The sequence below is a fragment of the Petromyzon marinus genome, chromosome 69 (assembly GCF_048934315.1).
Source record: "Petromyzon marinus isolate PM22_M1 ecotype Great Lakes invasive population chromosome 69, UKy_Petmar_22M1.pri1.0, whole genome shotgun sequence".
Lineage (NCBI taxonomy): Eukaryota > Metazoa > Chordata > Hyperoartia > Petromyzontiformes > Petromyzontidae > Petromyzon > Petromyzon marinus.
This window is the reverse complement of record NC_133735.1, coordinates 2,563,666-2,586,395: the sequence shown is the minus strand read 5'-3', so window position 1 is coordinate 2,586,395 and position 22,730 is coordinate 2,563,666. Positions and strand designations below refer to the sequence as shown.

At 55.3% G+C, this 22,730-nt stretch overlaps 1 protein-coding gene across 1 annotated transcript in view; it reads left to right on the top strand.

Moving 5' to 3' along the window:
- The window catches only part of LOC116957099 (G patch domain-containing protein 1), a 66,107-nt gene that overhangs the window by 8,926 nt on the left and 34,451 nt on the right, over positions 1-22,730 (top strand). The window contains 5 exon segments of the mRNA XM_076055098.1: positions 275-360; positions 779-901; positions 903-973; positions 14,460-14,560; positions 16,439-16,500. Of these exon segments, the coding sequence (XP_075911213.1) occupies positions 275-360; positions 779-901; positions 903-973; positions 14,460-14,560; positions 16,439-16,500 (443 nt within the window).

The window sequence follows — 22,730 nt, the reverse complement described above, 5'->3', positions numbered from 1 at the left end:
CTACAGCCCTCACACTACAGTCCAGCTCTCCCACTACAGCCTCACCACCACTACAGCCTCACCACTACAGCCTCACCACTACATCCTCACCACTACAGCCTCACCACACTACAGCCTCACCGCTACAGCCTCACCGCACTACAGCCTCACCACTACACCCTCACCACTACAGCCTCACCACCACTACAGCCTCACCACCACTACAGCCTCACCACTACAGCGTCACCACCACTACAGCCTCACCACTACAGCCTCACCCCCCCCCCACCCCCAGGATGGGTCCCGTCCTCCTTCGTCTCCTCGCGGCAGCAGAAGGGTGAACACAAGCAGCAGAGGCCGGAGGACTTCATGGACGATGATGTGAGTCCACCTCCCCCCCCTCGTCCACCCCCCCCTCGTCCACCCCCCCCCTCGTCCACCCCCCCCCATGTCCACCCCCACCTCGTCCACCCCCCCCTCGTCCACTCCCCCCTCGTCCACCCCCCCACATCCACCCCCCTCGTCCACCCCCCCCTCACCTCGCCGCTCACCCCTCCGCTCACCCCTCCGCTCACCCCTCCGCTCACCCCTCACCTCACCCCGCCGCTCACCCCTCCGCTCACCCCTCCGCTCACCCCTCCGCTCACCCCTCCGCTCACCCCTCCGCTCACCCCTCACCTCACCCCTCCGCTCACCCCTCCGCTCACCCCTCCGCTCACCCCTCCGCTCACCCCTCACCTCACCCCGCCGCTCACCCCTCCGCTCACCCCTCCGCTCACCCCTCCGCTCACCTCCCCAGGATGTGGGCGAGTTTGGGATCGCCCCCCGCCGGCTGGTGACGAGGTCGGAGTTCACGTCGAAGACGTCATCGATGACGCGGGCGGAGGGGGAGGGGCCCGGGGGGCCGCCCCTCCCCTCCCTCCCGGTGGGGGGGGGAGGGGCTGGGGGAGCCCATCCCGGGCGCTGCCCAGAGGCTGCTGGTGACGCCGGTACGGTGAGTACCAACTCACCACACACTCACCACACACTCACCACACACTCACCACACACTCACCACACACTAATATATCCACACACTCACCACACTCACCACACACTCACCACACACTCACCACACACTCAACACACACTCACCACACACTCACCACACTCACCACACTCACCGCACACTCACCGCACACTCACCGTACACTCACCACACACTCACCACACTCACCACACACTCACCACACACTCACCACAACCTCACCACACACTCACCACACACTCACCACACTCACCACACTCACCGCACACTCACCGCACACTCACCACACTCACCAAACACTCACCACACACTCACCACACACTCACCACACACTCACAACACACTCACCACACACTCACCACACACTCGCCACACACTCACCACACACTCACCACACTCACCACACACTCACCACACACTCACCACACTCACCACACACTCACCACACTCACCACACTCACCACACACTCACCACACACTCACCACACACTCACCACACTCACCACACACTCACCACACACTCACCACACTCACACACACACTCACCACACTCACCACACACTCACCACACACTCACCACACACTCACCACACACTCACCACACTCACCACACACTCACCACACACTCACCACACTCACCACACACTCACCACACACTCACCACACACTCAACACACACTCAACACACACTCAACACACTCACCACACACACTCACCACACACTCACCACACACTCACCACACACTCACCACACACTCACCACACACTCGCCACACACTCGCCACACACTCGCCACACACTCACCACACACTCACCACACTCACCACACACTCACCACACACTCACCACACACTCACCACACACTCACCACACTCACCACACACTCACCACACTCACCACACACTCACCACACACTCACCACACACTCACCACACACTCACCACACACTCACCACACACTCACCACACACTCACCACACTCACCACACACTCACCACACACTCAACACACACTCAACACACACTCAACACACTAACCACACACTCACCACACACTCACAACACACTCACCACACACTCACCACACACTCACCACACACTCACCACACACTCACCACACACTCACCACAACCTCACCACACACTCACCACACACTCACCACACTCACCACACACTCACCGCACACTCACCGCACACTCACCGTACACTCACCGCACACTCACCGCACACTCACCGCACACTCACCGCACACTCACCACACACTCACCACACACTCACCACACACTCACCACACTCACCACACACTCACCACACACTCACCACACCCTCACCACACTCACCACACACTCACCACACTCACCACACTCACTCACCACACTCACTCACCACACTCACTCACCACACTCACCACACTCACTCACCACACTCACTCACCACACTCACTCACCACACAATCACCACACTCACCACGCTCACCATGCTCACCACACTCACCACACTCACCACGCTCACCACGCTCACCACACTCACTCACCACACTCACCACGCTCACCACACTCACCACACTCACCACGCTCACCACGCTCACCACGCTCACCATGCTCACCACGCTCACCACGCTCACCATGCTCACCACGCTCACCACACTCACCACGCTCACCACACTCACCACGCTCACCACGCTCACCACACTCACCACACACTCACCACACACTCACCACACACTCACCACACACTCACCACACTCACCACACACTCACCACACTCACCACACACTCACCACACTCACCACACACTCACCACACACTCACCACACACTCACCACACACTCACCACACTCACCACACACTCACCACACACTCACCACACACTCACCACACTCACCACACACTCACCACACTCACCACACACTCACCACACACTCACCACACACTCACCACACACTCACCACACTCACCACACACTCACCACACTCACCACACACTCACCACACACTCACCACACACTCACCACACACTCACCACACTCACCACACACTCACCACACACTCACCACACTCACCACACACTCACCACACACTCACCACACACTCACCACACACTCACCACACACTCACCACACTCACCACACTCACCGCACACTCACCGCACACTCACCGTACACTCACCACACACTCACCACACTCACCACACACTCACCACACACTCACCACAACCTCACCACACACTCACCACACACTCACCACACACTCACCACACTCACCACACTCACCGCACACTCACCGCACACTCACCACACACACCACACACTCACCAAACACTCACCACACACTCACCACACACTCACCACACACTCACCACACACTCACCACACACTCACAACACACTCACCACACACTCACCACACACTCGCCACACACTCACCACACACTCACCACACTCACCACACACTCACCACACACTCACCACACTCACCACACACTCACCACACACTCACCACACACTCACCACACACTCACCACACACTCACCACACTCACCACACACTCACCACACTCACCACACACTCACCACACACTCACCACACACTCACCACACTCACCACACACTCACCACACACTCACCACACTCACCACACACTCACCACACACTCACCACACACTCACCACACACTCAACACACACTCAACACACTCACCACACACTCACCACACACTCACCACACACTCACCACACACTCACCACACACTCACAACACACTCACCACACACTCGCCACACACTCACCACACACTCACCACACTCACCACACACTCACCACACACTCACCACACACTCACCACACTCACCACACACTCACCACACTCACCACACACTCACCACACACTCACCACACACTCACCACACTCACCACACACTCACCACACACTCACCACACTCACCACACACTCACCACACACTCAACACACACTCAACACACACTCACAACACACTCACCACACACTCACCACACACTCACCACACACTCACCACACACTCACCACACACTCACCACACACTCACCACACTCACCACACACTCACCACACACTCACCGCACACTCACCACACACTCACCACACACTCACCGCACACTCACCGCACACTCACCACACACTCACCACACACTCACCACACACTCACCACACTCACCACACACTCACCACACACTCACCACACACTCACCACACTCACCACACACTCACCACACTCACCACACTCACTCACCACACTCACTCACCACACTCACTCACCACACTCACCACACTCACTCACCACACTCACTCACCACACTCACTCACCACACAATCACCACACTCACCACGCTCACCATGCTCACCACACTCACCACGCTCACCACGCTCACCACGCTCACCACACTCACTCACCACACTCACCACGCTCACCACACTCACCACACTCACCACGCTCACCACACTCACCACGCTCACCATGCTCACACGCTCACCACGCTCACCATGCTCACCACGCTCACCACACTCACCACGCTCACCACACTCACCACGCTCACCACGCTCACCACACTCACCACACACTCACCACACACTCAACCACACACTCACCACACACTCACCACACTCACCACACACTCACCACACTCACCACACACTCACCACACTCACCACACACTCACCACACACTCACCACACACTCACCACACACTCACCACACTCACCACACACTCACCACACACTCACCACACTCACCACACACTCACCACACTCACCACACACTCACCACACACTCACCACACACTCACCACACACTCACCACACTCACCACACACTCACCACACACTCACCACACTCACCACACACTCACCACACACTCACCACACACTCAACACACACTCAACACACACTCAACACACTCACCACACACTCACCACACACTCACAACACACTCACCACACACTCACCACACACTCACCACACACTCACCACACACTCACCACACACTCACAACACACTCACCACACACTCACCACACACTCGCCACACACTCACCACACACTCACCACACTCACCACACACTCACCACACACTCACCACACACTCACCACACTCACCACACACTCACCACACACTCACCACACACTCACCACACACTCACCACACACTCACCACACTCACCACACACTCACCACACTCACCACACACTCACCACACACTCAACACACACTCAACACACACTCAACACACTCACCACACACTCACCACACACTCACCACACACTCACCACACACTCACCACACACTCACCACACACTCACCACAACCTCACCACACACTCACCACACACTCACCACACTCACCACACTCACCACACACTCACCGCACACTCACCGCACACTCACCGCACACTCACCACACACTCACCAGACACTCACCGCACACTCACCGCACACTCACCACACACTCACCACACACTCACCACACACTCACCACACTCACCACACACTCACCACACACTCACCACACACTCACCACACTCACCACACACTCACCACACTCACCACACTCACTCACCACACTCACTCACCACACTCACTCACCACACTCACCACACTCACTCACCACACTCACTCACCACACTCACTCACCACACAATCACCACACTCACACGCTCACCATGCTCACCACACTCACCACACTCACCACGCTCACCACGCTCACCACACTCACTCACCACGCTCACCACGCTCACCACACTCACCACACTCACCACGCTCACCACACTCACCACGCTCACCATGCTCACCACGCTCACCACGCTCACCATTGCTCACGCACCACACTCACCACGCTCACCACACTCACCACGCTCACCACGCTCACCACACTCACCACACACTCACCACACACTCACCACACACTCACCACACACTCACCACACTCACCACACACTCACCACACTCACCACACACTCACCACACTCACCACACACTCACCACACACTCACCACACACTCACCACACACTCACCACACACTCACCACACTCACCACACACTCACCACACTCACCACACACTCACCACACTCACCACACACTCACCACACACTCACCACACACTCACCACACACTCACCACAACCTCACCACACACTCACCACACACTCACCACACTCACCACACTCACCACACACTCACCACACACTCACCGCACACTCACCGTACACTCACCACACACTCACCAGACACTCACCGCACACTCACCGCACACTCACCACACACTCACCACACACTCACCACACACTCACCACACTCACCACACACTCACCACACACTCACCACACACTCACCACACTCACCACACACTCACCACACTCACCACACTCACTCACCACATTCACTCACCACACTCACTCACCACACTCACCACACTCACTCACCACACTCACTCACCACACTCACTCACCACACAATCACCACACTCACCACGCTCACCATGCTCACCACACTCACCACACTCACCACGCTCACCACGCTCACCACACTCACTCACCACACTCACCACGCTCACCACACTCACCACACTCACCACGCTCACCACACTCACCACGCTCACCATGCTCACCACGCTCACCACGCTCACCATGCTCACCACGCTCACCACACTCACCACGCTCACCACACTCACCACGCTCACCACGCTCACCACACTCACCACACACTCACCACACACTCACCACACACTCACCACACACTCACCACACTCACCACACACTCACCACACTCACCACACACTCACCACACTCACCACACACTCACCACACTCACCACACACTCACCGCACACTCACCGTACACTCACCACACACTCACCAGACACTCACCGCACACTCACCGCACACTCACCACACACTCACCACACACTCACCACACACTCACCACACTCACCACACACTCACCACACACTCACCACACACTCACCACACTCACCACACACTCACCACACTCACCACACTCACTCACCACACTCACTCACCACACTCACTCACCACACTCACCACACTCACTCACCACACTCACTCACCACACTCACTCACCACACAATCACCACACTCACCACGCTCACCATGCTCACCACACTCACCACACTCACCACGCTCACCACGCTCACCACACTCACTCACCACACTCACCACGCTCACCACACTCACCACGCTCACCACACTCACCACGCTCACCACGCTCACCACGCTCACCACGCTCACCACGCTCACCACGCTCACCACACTCACCACGCTCACCACACTCACCACGCTCACCACGCTCACCACACTCACCACACACTCACCACACACTCACCACACACTCACCACACACTCACCACACTCACCACACACTCACCACACTCACCACACACTCACCACACTCACCACACACTCACCACACACTCACCACACACTCACCACACACTCACCACACACTCACCACACTCACCACACACTCACCACACTCACCACACTCACCACACACTCACCACACTCACCACACACTCACCACACACTCACCACACACTCACCACACACTCACCACAACCTCACCACACACTCACCACACACTCACCACACTCACCACACTCACCACACACTCACCACACACTCACCGCACACTCACCGTACACTCACCACACACTCACCAGACACTCACCGCACACTCACCACACACTCACCACACACTCACCACACACTCACCACACTCACCACACACTCACCACACACTCACCACACACTCACCACACTCACCACACACTCACCACACTCACCACACTCACTCACCACACTCACTCACCACACTCACTCACCACACTCACCACACTCACTCACCACACTCACTCACCACACTCACTCACCACACAATCACCACACTCACCACGCTCACCATGCTCACCACACTCACCACACTCACCACGCTCACCACGCTCACCACACTCACTCACCACACTCACCACGCTCACCACACTCACCACACTCACCACGCTCACCACACTCACCACGCTCACCATGCTCACCACGCTCACCACGCTCACCATGCTCACCACCCTCACCACACTCACCACGCTCACCACACTCACCACGCTCACCACGCTCACCACACTCACCACACACTCACCACACACTCACCACACTCACCACACTCACCACACACTCACCACACACTCACCGCACACTCACCGTACACTCACCACACACTCACCAGACACTCACCGCACACTCACCGCACACTCACCACACACTCACCACACACTCACCACACACTCACCACACTCACCACACACTCACCACACACTCACCACACACTCACCACACTCACCACACACTCACCACACTCACCACACTCACTCACCACACTCACTCACCACACTCACTCACCACACTCACCACACTCACTCACCACACTCACTCACCACACTCACTCACCACACAATCACCACACTCACCACGCTCACCATGCTCACCACACTCACCACACTCACCACGCTCACCACGCTCACCACACTCACTCACCACACTCACCACGCTCACCACACTCACCACACTCACCACGCTCACCACACTCACCACGCTCACCATGCTCACCACGCTCACCACGCTCACCATGCTCACCACGCTCACCACACTCACCACGCTCACCACACTCACCACGCTCACCACGCTCACCACACTCACCACACACTCACCACACACTCACCACACACTCACCACACACTCACCACACTCACCACACACTCACCACACTCACCACACACTCACCACACTCACCACACACTCACCACACTCACCACACACTCACCGCACACTCACCGCACACTCACCACACACTCACCAGACACTCACCGCACACTCACCGCACACTCACCACACACTCACCACACACTCACCACACACTCACCACACTCACCACACACTCACCACACACTCACCACACACTCACCACACTCACCACACACTCACCACACTCACCACACTCACTCACCACACTCACTCACCACACTCACTCACCACACTCACCACACTCACTCACCACACTCACTCACCACACTCACTCACCACACAATCACCACACTCACCACGCTCACCATGCTCACCACACTCACCACACTCACCACGCTCACCACACTCACTCACCACACTCACCACGCTCACCACACTCACCACACTCACCACGCTCACCACACTCACCACGCTCACCATGCTCACCACGCTCACCACGCTCACCATGCTCACCACGCTCACCACACTCACCACGCTCACCACGCTCACCACGCTCACCACGCTCACCACACTCACCACACACTCACCACACACTCACCACACACTCACCACACACTCACCACACTCACCACACACTCACCACACTCACCACACTCACCACACACTCACCACACACTCACCACACACTCACCACACACTCACCACACACTCACCACACACTCACCACACACTCACCACACACTCACCACACACTCACCACAACCTCACCACACACTCACCACACACTCACCACACTCACCACACACTCACCACACACTCACCGCACACTCACCGTACACTCACCACACACTCACCAGACACTCACCGCACACTCACCACACACTCACCACACACTCACCACACACTCACCACACTCACCACACACTCACCACACACTCACCACACACTCACCACACTCACCACACACTCACCACACTCACCACACTCACTCACCACACTCACTCACCACACTCACTCACCACACTCACCACACTCACCACACTCACTCACCACACTCACTCACCACACAATCACCACACTCACCACGCTCACCATGCTCACCACACTCACCACACTCACCACGCTCACCACGCTCACCACACTCACTCACCACACTCACCACGCTCACCACACTCACCACGCTCACCACGCTCACCACGCTCACCACGCTCACCATGCTCACCACGCTCACCACGCTCACCACGCTCACCACGCTCACCACACTCACCACGCTCACCACACTCACCACGCTCACCACGCTCACCACACTCACCACACACTCACCACACACTCACCACACTCACCACACTCACCACACACTCACCACACACTCACCGCACACTCACCGTACACTCACCACACACTCACCAGACACTCACCGCACACTCACCGCACACTCACCACACACTCACCACACACTCACCACACTCACCACACACTCACCACACACTCACCACACACTCACCACACTCACCACACACTCACCACACTCACCACACTCACTCACCACACTCACTCACCACACAATCACCACACTCACCACGCTCACCATGCTCACCACACTCACCACACTCACCACGCTCACCACGCTCACCACACTCACTCACCACACTCACCACGCTCACCACACTCACCACGCTCACCACGCTCACCACGCTCACCACGCTCACCATGCTCACCACGCTCACCACGCTCACCACGCTCACCACGCTCACCACACTCACCACGCTCACCACACTCACCACGCTCACCACGCTCACCACACTCACCACACACTCACCACACACTCACCACACTCACCACACTCACCACACACTCACCACACACTCACCGCACACTCACCGTACACTCACCACACACTCACCAGACACTCACCGCACACTCACCGCACACTCACCACACACTCACCACACACTCACCACACTCACCACACACTCACCACACACTCACCACACACTCACCACACTCACCACACACTCACCACACTCACCACACTCACTCACCACACTCACTCACCACACTCACTCACCACACTCACCACACTCACTCACCACACTCACTCACCACACTCACTCACCACACAATCACCACACTCACCACGCTCACCATGCTCACCACACTCACCACACTCACCACGCTCACCACGCTCACCACACTCACTCACCACACTCACCACGCTCACCACACTCACCACACTCACCACGCTCACCACACTCACCACGCTCACCATGCTCACCACGCTCACCACGCTCACCATGCTCACCACGCTCACCACACTCACCACGCTCACCACACTCACCACGCTCACCACGCTCACCACACTCACCACACACTCACCACACACTCACCACACACTCACCACACTCACCACACACTCACCACACTCACCACACACTCACCACACTCACCACACACTCACCACACACTCACCACACACTCACCACACACTCACCACACTCACCACACACTCACCACACTCACCACACACTCACCACACTCACCACACACTCACCACACACTCACCACACACTCACCACACACTCACCACAACCTCACCACACACTCACCACACTCACCACACTCACCACACACTCACCACACACTCACCGCACACTCACCGTACACTCACCACACACTCACCAGACACTCACCGCACACTCACCGCACACTCACCACACACTCACCACACACTCACCACACACTCACCACACTCACCACACACTCACCACACACTCACCACACACTCACCACACTCACCACACACTCACCACACTCACCACACTCACTCACCACACTCACTCACCACACTCACTCACCACACTCACCACACTCACTCACCACACTCACTCACCACACTCACTCACCACACAATCACCACACTCACCACGCTCACCATGCTCACCACACTCACCACACTCACCACGCTCACCACGCTCACCACACTCACTCACCACACTCACCACGCTCACCACACTCACCACACTCACCACGCTCACCACACTCACCACGCTCACCATGCTCACCACGCTCACCACGCTCACCATGCTCACCACGCTCACCACACTCACCACGCTCACCACACTCACCACGCTCACCACGCTCACCACACTCACCACACACTCACCACACACTCACCACACACTCACCACACACTCACCACACTCACCACACACTCACCACACTCACCACACACTCACCACACTCACCACACACTCACCACACTCACCACACACTCACCGCACACTCACCGTACACTCACCACACACTCACCAGACACTCACCGCACACTCACCGCACACTCACCACACACTCACCACACACTCACCACACACTCACCACACTCACCACACACTCACCACACACTCACCACACACTCACCACACTCACCACACACTCACCACACTCACCACACTCACTCACCACACTCACTCACCACACTCACTCACCACACTCACCACACTCACTCACCACACTCACTCACCACACAATCACCACACTCACCACGCTCACCATGCTCACCACACTCACCACACTCACCACGCTCACCACGCTCACCACACTCACTCACCACACTCATCACGCTCACCACACTCACCACACTCACCACGCTCACCACACTCACCACGCTCACCATGCTCACCACGCTCACCACGCTCACCATGCTCACCACGCTCACCACACTCACCACGCTCACCACACTCACCACGCTCACCACGCTCACCACACTCACCACACACTCACCACACTCACCACACACTCACCACACTCACCACACACTCACCACACACTCACCACACACTCACCACACACTCACCACACACTCACCACACTCACCACACACTCACCACACACTCAACACACACTCAACACACACTCAACACACTCACCACACACTCACCACACACTCACCACACACTCACCACACACTCACCACACACTCACCACACACTCACCACACACTCACCACAACCTCACCACACACTCACCACACACTCACCACACTCACCACACTCACCACACACTCACCACACACTCACCGCACACTCACCGTACACTCACCACACACTCACCAGACACTCACCGCACACTCACCGCACACTCACCACACACTCACCACACACTCACCACACACTCACCACACTCACCACACACTCACCACACACTCACCACACACTCACCACACTCACCACACACTCACCACACTCACCACACTCACTCACCACACTCACTCACCACACTCACTCACCACACTCACCACACTCACTCACCACACTCACTCACCACACTCACTCACCACACAATCACCACACTCACCACGCTCACCATGCTCACCACACTCACCACACTCACCACGCTCACCACGCTCACCACACTCACTCACCACACTCACCACGCTCACCACACTCACCACACTCACCACGCTCACCACACTCACCACGCTCACCATGCTCACCACGCTCACCACGCTCACCATGCTCACCACGCTCACCACACTCACCACGCTCACCACACTCACCACGCTCACCACGCTCACCACACTCACCACACACTCACCACACACTCACCACACACTCACCGCACACTCACCACACTCACCACACACTCACCACACTCACCACACACTCACCACACTCACCACACACTCACCACACTCACCACACACTCACCACACACTCACCACACACTCACCACACTCACCACACACTCACCACACACTCACCACACTCACCACACACTCACCACACACTCAACACACACTCAACACACACTCAACACACTCACCACACACTCACCACACACTCACCACACACTCACCACACACTCACCACACACTCACCACACACTCACCACACACTCACCACACTCACCACACACTCACCACAACCTCACCACACACTCACCACACACTCACCACACTCTCCACACACTCACCACACACTCACCGCACACTCACCGTACACTCACCACACACTCACCGCACACTCACCGCACACTCACCACACACTCACCACACACTCACCACACACTCACCACACTCACCACACACTCACCACACACTCACCACACACTCACCACACTCACCACACACTCACCACACTCACCACACTCACTCACCACACTCACTCACCACACTCACTCACCACACTCACCACACTCACTCACCACACTCACTCACCACACTCACTCACCACACTCACCACACTCACTCACCACACTCACTCACCACACTCACTCACCACACAATCACCACACTCACCACGCTCACCATGCTCACCACACTCACCACACTCACCACGCTCACCACGCTCACCACACTCACTCACCACACTCACCACGCTCACCACACTCACCATACTCACCACGCTCACCACACTCACCACGCTCACCATGCTCACCACGCTCACCACGCTCACCACGCTCACCACACTCACCACGCTCACCACACTCACTCACCACGCTCACCACACTCACCATACTCACCACGCTCACCACACTCACCACACTCACCACGCTCACCACGCTCACCACACTCACCACGCTCACCACGCTCACCACGTTCACCCCCCCCCGCTCCCCCCCCCCCCGCTCCCCCCCGCTCCCCCCCCCCCCGCTCCCCCCCCGCTCCCCCCCCGCCCCCCCCAGCTCCACACGGGGTGTGCTGCTGCTGACGCGTCTGGGATGGAGGGAGGGGCAAGGGGTGGGCCCCCGCCTCAAGAGACGCGCGCGGGCACAGCGCTCAGCTGGTGAGTGGGGGTGGTGGGAGGTGGGCGGGGCCGGGGGGAGGGGGCGGGCCGGGGGGCGTGGCCAGCGCTCAGCTGGTGAGTGGGGGAGGTGGGCGGGGCCGGGTGAGGGGGCGGGGCGGGGGGCGGGGCCAGCGCTCAGCTGGTGAGTGGGGGTGGTGGGAGGTGGGCGGGGCTGGGGGAAGGGGTCGGGGGGTGGGGCGGGGGGCCGGTCCAGCGCTCAGCTGGTGAGTGGGGGTGGGAGGAGGTGGGCGGGGCCGGGGGGAGGGGGCGGGGCCGGGGGGAGGGGGCGGGGCCAGCGCTCAGCTGGTGAGTGGGGCAGGGGGGAGGTGGGCGGGGCCGAGGTGAGGGGGCGAGGCGGGGGGCGGGGCCAGCGCTTAGCTGTTGAGTGGGGGTGGGAGGAGGTGGGCGGGGCCGGGGGGAGGGGCGGGGGGCGGGGGGCGGGGCCAGCGCTCAGCTGGTGAGCGGGGGTGGGGGGAGGTGGGCGGGGCCGGGGGGAGGGGGCGGGGCCAGGAAGGGGTCGACTCTCTTTCTCAGACGTTCTACCCCAGCATGGCATGGCCACAGGTCGGAAACCATCGCCACCTTGCCGACTCACTCACTCACTCGTTCACCTACCCCCTCACTCACTCGCTCGCTCACTCACCCACCCACTTACTCACCCACTGACTCGCCCACTCACTCACTCACTCGTTCACTCGCTCACCTACCCCCTCACTCACTCACTCACCCACTCGCTCACTCACCCACTTACTCACCCACTTACCCACTCACTCACTCGTTCACTCGCTCACCTACCCCCTCACTCACCCGCTCACCTACCCCCTTACTCACCCACTGACTCGCCCACTCGCTCACATACTCACTCACTCACCCACTCACTCGCTCACTCACTTGTTCACTCACTCTCCTACCACCTCACTCACTCACCCACTCACTCACTCGTTCACTCGCTCACCTACCCGCTCACTCACCCACTCGCTCACTCACCCACTTACTCACCCACTGACTCGCCCACTTGCTCACATACTCACTCACCCACTCACTCACTCACTCGCTCACTCACTTGTTCACTCACTCTCCTACCACCTCACTCACTCACCCACTCACTCACTTGTTCACTCACTCTCCTACCACCTCACTCACTCACCCACTCACTCACTCACCCACTGACTCGCCCACCCACCCACCCACTCACTCGCCTACCCCCTCGCTCATCCACCCACTCGCTCATCCACCCACTCGCTCATCCACCCACTCTCTCATCCACCCACTCGCTCATCCACCCACTTGCTCATCCACCCACTCTCTCATCCACCCACTACTCATTCACCCACCCACTCACTCACTCACTCACCCACTCACTCACGGATGGCCGGCAGTGGAGTGAGCGGGCAGCAGTTGCAGGTTTGCCCCTTTGTCTACCGTGGGGCTAACGGCTGCACGGTTGTTGTGGTGGTGGTTGTTGTGGTGCTGGTTGTGGTGATTGTGGTGGTTGTGGTGGTGGTGGTTGTGGTGGTGGTGGTGATTGTGGTGGTTGTGGTGGTGGTGGTTGTGGTGGTGGTGGTGGTTGTGGTGGTTGTGGTGGTGGTGGTTGTGGTGATTGTGGTGGTGGTGGTGGTGATTGTGGTGGTTGTGGTGGTGGTGGTGATGGTGGTGATGGTGGTTGTTGTGGTGGTGGTTGTGGTGGTTGTGGTGGTGGTTGTGGTGATTGTGGTGGTTGTAGTGGTTGTTGTGGTGGTTGTGGTGATTGTGGTGGTTGTGGTGGTGGTGGTGATTGTGGTGGTTGTGGTGGTGGTGGTGATTGTGGTGGTTGTGGTGGTGGTGGTGGTTGTGGTGGTGGTGGTGATTGTGGTGGTTGTGGTGTTCTGCTGTGTGCAGGCGCGGCGATCGTGGGGGGCACTGCCGGCAGCCCTCCTGGGGGGGCCACTGCCAAAGTCACGGTGAGTCGCACAACCACAGTGGTGATGGTGGTGGTGGTGTTGGTTGCCGTGGGAGTGGTTGTGTTCGTGGAGGTGGGAGTGGTGGTAGTTATGGTGGTTGTTTTTGTGGTGGTGATGGTGGTGGTGGAAGTTGTGGTGGTGGTGGTTGTGGTGGTTGTTGTGGTGATGGTTGAATGCTTCAGTCAGCGAGTCTTCGGGTGAGTGGGTGGGCGAGTGTTTGGGCGAGTGGAGTGGGCGAGTGAGCGGGTGGGTGAGTGAGTGGGTGTGCAAGAGTGCTTGCGAGTGAGTACATGGGCGAGTGTGTGAGTGGGCGAGTGTGTGAGTGGGCGAGTGTGTGAGTGGGTGAGTGAGTGGGTGAGGTGAGTGATTGACTGAGTGAGCGAGCGGGTGAGTGAGCAGGTGAGTGGGCAGGTGAGTGAGTGAGTGAGCAGGTGAGTGAGTGAGTGAGCAGGTGAGTGAGTGAGCGAGTGTGTGTGTGAGCAGGTGGGCGAGTGTGTGAGTGGGCGAGTGTGTGAGTGGGTGAGTGAGTGGGTGAGGTGAGTGATTGACTGAGTGAGCGAGCGGGTGAGTGAGCAGGTGAGTGGGCAGGTGAGTGAGTGTGTGAGTGAGTGTGTGAGTGTGTGAGCGAGTGAGTGTGTGAGCGGGTGAGTGAGTGTGTGAGCGGGTGAGTGAGTGTGTGAGCGGGTGAGTGTGTGATTGACTGAGTGAGCGAGCGGTTGAGTGAGCGGGTGAGTGGGCAGGTGAGTGAGTGAGTGAGCGAGTGTGTGTGTGAGCAGGTGAGTGAGTGAGTGTGTGAGTGAGTGAGCGAGTGTCTGAGTGTCTGAGTGGGTGAGTGAGTGAGTGAGTGCACAGGTGAGTGAGTGTGTGAACGGGTGAGTGAGCGAGTGTGTCAGCGAGTGTGTGAGCGAACGGGTGAGTGAGTGAGCAGGTGAGCGAGTGTGTGAGGGAGTGTGTGAATGAGCGAGTGTGTGAGAGGGTAGGTGAGTGAGTGTGTGAGTGAGTGTGTCAGCGAGTGTGTGTGTGAGTGAGTGAGTGGTTGAGTGTGTGAGTGAGTGAGTGAGCAGGTGAGCGAGTTTGTCTTTGAGCGAGTGTGTGACAGGGTGTGTGAGTGAGTGTGTCACAGGGTGTGTGAATGAGTGTGTGAATGAGTGTGTCACAGGTTGTGTGAATGAGTGTGTGACAGCTTGTGTGAATGAGTGTGTCACAGGGTGTGTGAATGAGTGTGTCACAGGGTGTGTGAATGAGTGTGTCACAGGGAGTGTGAATGAGTGTGTCACAGGGAATGTGAATGAGTGTGTCACAGGGAGTGTGATTGAGTGTGTGAATGAGTCTGTCACAGGGTGTGTGAATGAGTGTGTCACAGGGAGTGTGAATGAGTGTGTGAATGAGTGTGTCACAGGGTGTGTGAATGAGTGTGTCACAGGGTGTGTGAATGAGTGTGTCACAGGGTGTGTGAATGAGTGTGTCACAGGTTGTGTGAATGAGTGTGTGACAGCTTGTGTGAATGAGTGTGTCACAGGGTGTGTGAATGAGTGTGTGACAGGGTGTATCAGCGAGTGTGTCACAGGGTGTGTGAATGAGTGTGTCACAGGGTGTGTGAATGAGTGTGTGACAGGGTGTGTGAATGAGTGTGTGACAGGGTGTGTGAATGAGTGTGTCACAGGGTGTGTCAGCGAGTGTGTCACAGGGTGTGTGAATGAGTGTGTCACAGGGTGTGTGAACGAGTGTGTGACAGGGAGTGTGAACGAGTGTGTTACAGGGTGTGTGAATGAGTGTGTGAATGAGTGTGTCACAGGGTGTGTGAATGAGTGTGTCACAGGGTGTTATGAATGAGTGTGTCACAGGGTGTGTGAATGAGTGTGTCACAGGGAGTGTGAATGAGTGTGTCACAGGGAATGTGAATGAGTGTGTCACAGGGAGTGTGAATGAGTGTGTGAATGAGTGTGTCACAGGGTGTGTGAATGAGTGTGTCACAGGGAGTGTGAATGAGTGTGTGACAGGGAGTGTGAATGAGTGTGTCACAGGGTGTGTGAATGAGTGTGTCACAGGGAGTGTGAATGAGTGTGTGAATGAGTGTGTCACAGGGTGTGTGAATGAGTGTGTCACAGGGAGTGTGAATGAGTGTGTGACAGGGAGTGTGAATGAGTGTGTCACAGGGTGTGTGAATGAGTGTGTCACAGGGTGTGTGAATGAGTGTGTGAATGAGTGTGTAACAGGGTGTGTGAATGAGTGTGTGAATGAGTGTGTAACAGGGAGTGTGAATGAGTGTCAGCTAGTGTGTAACAGGGAGTGTGTAACAGGGAGTGTGAATGAGTGTGTAACAGGGAGTGTGTAACAGGGAGTGTGAATGAGTGTGTAACAGCGAGTGTGTCACAGGGTGTGTGAATGAGTGTGTCACAGGGAGTGTGAATGAGTGTGTGACAGGGAGTGTGAATGAGTGTGTCACAGGGTGTGTGAATGAGTGTGTAACAGGGTGTGTGAATGAGTGTGTGAATGAGTGTGTAACAGGGTGTGTGAATGAGTGTGTGAATGAGTGTGTAACAGGGAGTGTGAATGAGTGTGTCAGCGAGTGTGTAACAGGGAGTGTGTAACAGGGAGTGTGAATGAGTGTGTAACAGGGAGTGTGAATGAGTGTGTAACAGGGAGTGTGAATGAGTGTGTAACAGGGAGTGTGTAACAGGGAGTGTGAATGAGTGTGTAACAGGGAGTGTGAATGAGTGTGTAACAGGGAGTGTGTAACAGGGAGTGTGAATGAGTGTGTGAATGAGTGTGTAACAGGGAGTGTGAATGAGTGTGTCAGCGAGTGTGTAACAGGGAGTGTGAATGAGTGTGTAACAGGGAGTGTGTAACAGGGAGTGTGAATGAGTGTGTAACAGGGAGTGTGTAACAGGGAGTGTGAATGAGTGTGTGAATGAGTGTGTAACAGGGAGTGTGAATGAGTGTGTAACAGCGAGTGTGTAACAGGGAGTGTGAATGAGTGTGTAACAGCGAGTGTGTAACAGGGAGTGTGAATGAGTGTGTAACAGCGAGTGTGTAACAGGGAGTGTGTATGAGTGTGTGAATGAGTGTGAATGAGTGTGTAACAGGGAGTGTGAATGAGTGTGTAACAGGGAGTGTGAATGAGTGTGTAACAGGGAGTGTGAATGAGTGTGTAACAGGGAGTGTGTAACAGGGAGTGTGAATGAGTGTGTAACAGGGAGTGTGAATGAGTGTGTAACAGGGAGTGTGTAACAGGGAGTGTGAATGAGTGTTTAACAGGGAGTGTGTAACAGGGAGTGTGAATGAGTGTGTAACAGGGAGTGTGAATGAGTGTGTAACAGGGAGTGTGTAACAGGGAGTGTGAATGAGTGTGTGACAGGGAGTGTGTAACAGGGAGTGTGAATGAGTGTGTCACAGGGAGTGTGAATGAGTGTGTAACAGGGAGTGTGAATGAGTGTGTGAATGAGTGTGTGAATGAGTGTGTAACAGGGAGTGTGAATGAGTGTGTAACAGGGAGTGTGAATGAGTGTGTAACAGGGAGTGTGAATGAGTGTGTGACAGGGAGTGTGAATGAGTGTGTGAATGAGTGTGTAACAAGGAGTGTGAATGAGTGTGTCAGCGAGTGTATAACAGGGAGTGTGAATGAGTGTGTCAGCGAGTGTATAACAGGGAGTGTGAATGAGTGTGTCACAGGGAGTGTGAATGAGTGAATGAGTGTGTAACAGGGAGTGTGAATGAGTGTGTAACAGGGAGTGTGAATGAGTGTGTGAATGAGTGTGTGAATGAGTGTGTAACAAGGAGTGTGAATGAGTGAATGAGTGTGTAACAAGGAGTGTGAATGAGTGTGTAACAAAGAGTGTGAATGAGTGAATGAGTGTGTCACAGGGAGTGTGAATGAGTGTGTGAATGAGTGTGTAACAGGGAGTGTGAATGAGTGTGTGAATGAGTGTGTAACAAGGAGTGTGAATGAGTGTGTAACAAAGAGTGTGAATGAGTGAATGAGTGTGTCACAGGGAGTGTGAATGAGTGTGTGAATGAGTGTGTAACAGGGAGTGTGAATGAGTGTGTGAATGAGTGTGTAACAAGGAGTGTGAATGAGTGTGTAACAAGGAGTGTGAATGAGTGAATGAGTGTGTAACAAGGAGTGTGAATGAGTGAATGAGTGTGTGAATGAGTGTGTGAATGAGTGTGTAACAAGGAGTGTGAATGAGTGAATGAGTGTGTAACAAGGAGTGTGAATGAGTGTGTAACAAAGAGTGTGAATGAGTGAATGAGTGTGTCACAGGGAGTGTGAATGAGTGAATAAGTGTGTAACAGGGAGTGTGAATGAGTGAATGAGTGTGTAACAAGGAGTGTGAATGAGTGAATGAGTGTGTAACAAGGAGTGTGAATGAGTGAATGAGTGTGTAACAAGGAGTGTGAATGAGTGAATGAGTGTGTAACAAGGAGTGTGAATGAGTGAATGAGTGTGTAACAAGGAGTGTGAATGAGTGAATGAGTGTGTAACAAGGAGTGTGAATGAGTGAATGAGTGTGTAACAGGGAGTGTGAATGAGTGAATGAGTGTGTAACAGGGAGTGTGAATGAGTGTGTGAATGAGTGTGTAACAAGGAGTGTGAATGAGTGAATGAGTGTGTAACAAGGAGTGTGAATGAGTGAATGAGTGTGTAACAAGGAGTGTGAATGAGTGTGTAACAAGGAGTGTGAATGAGTGAATGAGTGTGTAACAAGGAGTGTGAATGAGTGAATGAGTGTGTAACAAGGAGTGTGAATGAGTGAATGAGTGTGTAACAGGGAGTGTGAATGAGTGAATGAGTGTGTAACAGGGAGTGTGAATGAGTGTGTGAATGAGTGTGTAACAAGGAGTGTGAATGAGTGAATGAGTGTGTAACAAGGAGTGTGAATGAGTGTGTAACAGGGAGTGTGAATGAGTGAATGAGTGTGTAACAAGGAGTGTGAATGAGTGAATGAGTGTGTAACAAGGAGTGTGAATGAGTGAATGAGTGTGTAACAAGGAGTGTGAATGAGTGAATGAGTGTGTAACAAGGAGTGTAATGAGTGAATGAGTGTGTAACAAGGAGTGTGAATGAGTGAATGAGTGTGTAACAAGGAGTGTGAATGAGTGAATGAGTGTGTAACAGGGAGTGTGAATGAGTGAATGAGTGTGTAACAGGGAGTGTGAATGAGTGTGTGAATGAGTGTGTAACAAGGAGTGTGAATGAGTGAATGAGTGTGTAACAAGGAGTGTGAATGAGTGAATGAGTGTGTAACAAGGAGTGTGAATGAGTGAATGAGTGTGTAACAGGGAGTGTGAATGAGTGAATGAGTGTGTAACAGGGAGTGTGAATGAGTGTGTGAATGAGTGTGTGAATGAGTGTGTAACAAGGAGTGTGAATGAGTGAATGAGTGTGTAACAAGGAGTGTGAATGAGTGAATGAGTGTGTAACAAGGAGTGTGAATGAGTGAATGAGTGTGTAACAAGGAGTGTGAATGAGTGAATGAGTGTGTAACAAGGAGTGTGAATGAGTGAATGAGTGTGTAACAGGGAGTGTGAATGAGTGAATGAGTGTGTAACAGGGAGTGTGAATGAGTGTGTGAATGAGTGTGTAACAAGGAGTGTGAATGAGTGAATGAGTGTGTAACAAGGAGTGTGAATGAGTGAATGAGTGTGTAACAAGGAGTGTGAATGAGTGTGTAACAAGGAGTGTGAATGAGTGAATGAGTGTGTAACAAGGAGTGTGAATGAGTGAATGAGTGTGTAACAAGGAGTGTGAATGAGTGAATGAGTGTGTAACAGGGAGTGTGAATGAGTGAATGAGTGTGTAACAGGGAGTGTGAATGAGTGTGTGAATGAGTGTGTAACAAGGAGTGTGAATGAGTGAATGAGTGTGTAACAAGGAGTGTGAATGAGTGTGTAACAGGGAGTGTGAATGAGTGAATGAGTGTGTAACAAGGAGTGTGAATGAGTGAATGAGTGTGTAACAAGGAGTGTGAATGAGTGAATGAGTGTGTAACAAGGAGTGTGAATGAGTGAATGAGTGTGTAACAAGGAGTGTAATGAGTGAATGAGTGTGTAACAAGGAGTGTGAATGAGTGAATGAGTGTGTAACAAGGAGTGTGAATGAGTGAATGAGTGTGTAACAGGGAGTGTGAATGAGTGAATGAGTGTGTAACAGGGAGTGTGAATGAGTGTGTGAATGAGTGTGTAACAAGGAGTGTGAATGAGTGAATGAGTGTGTAACAAGGAGTGTG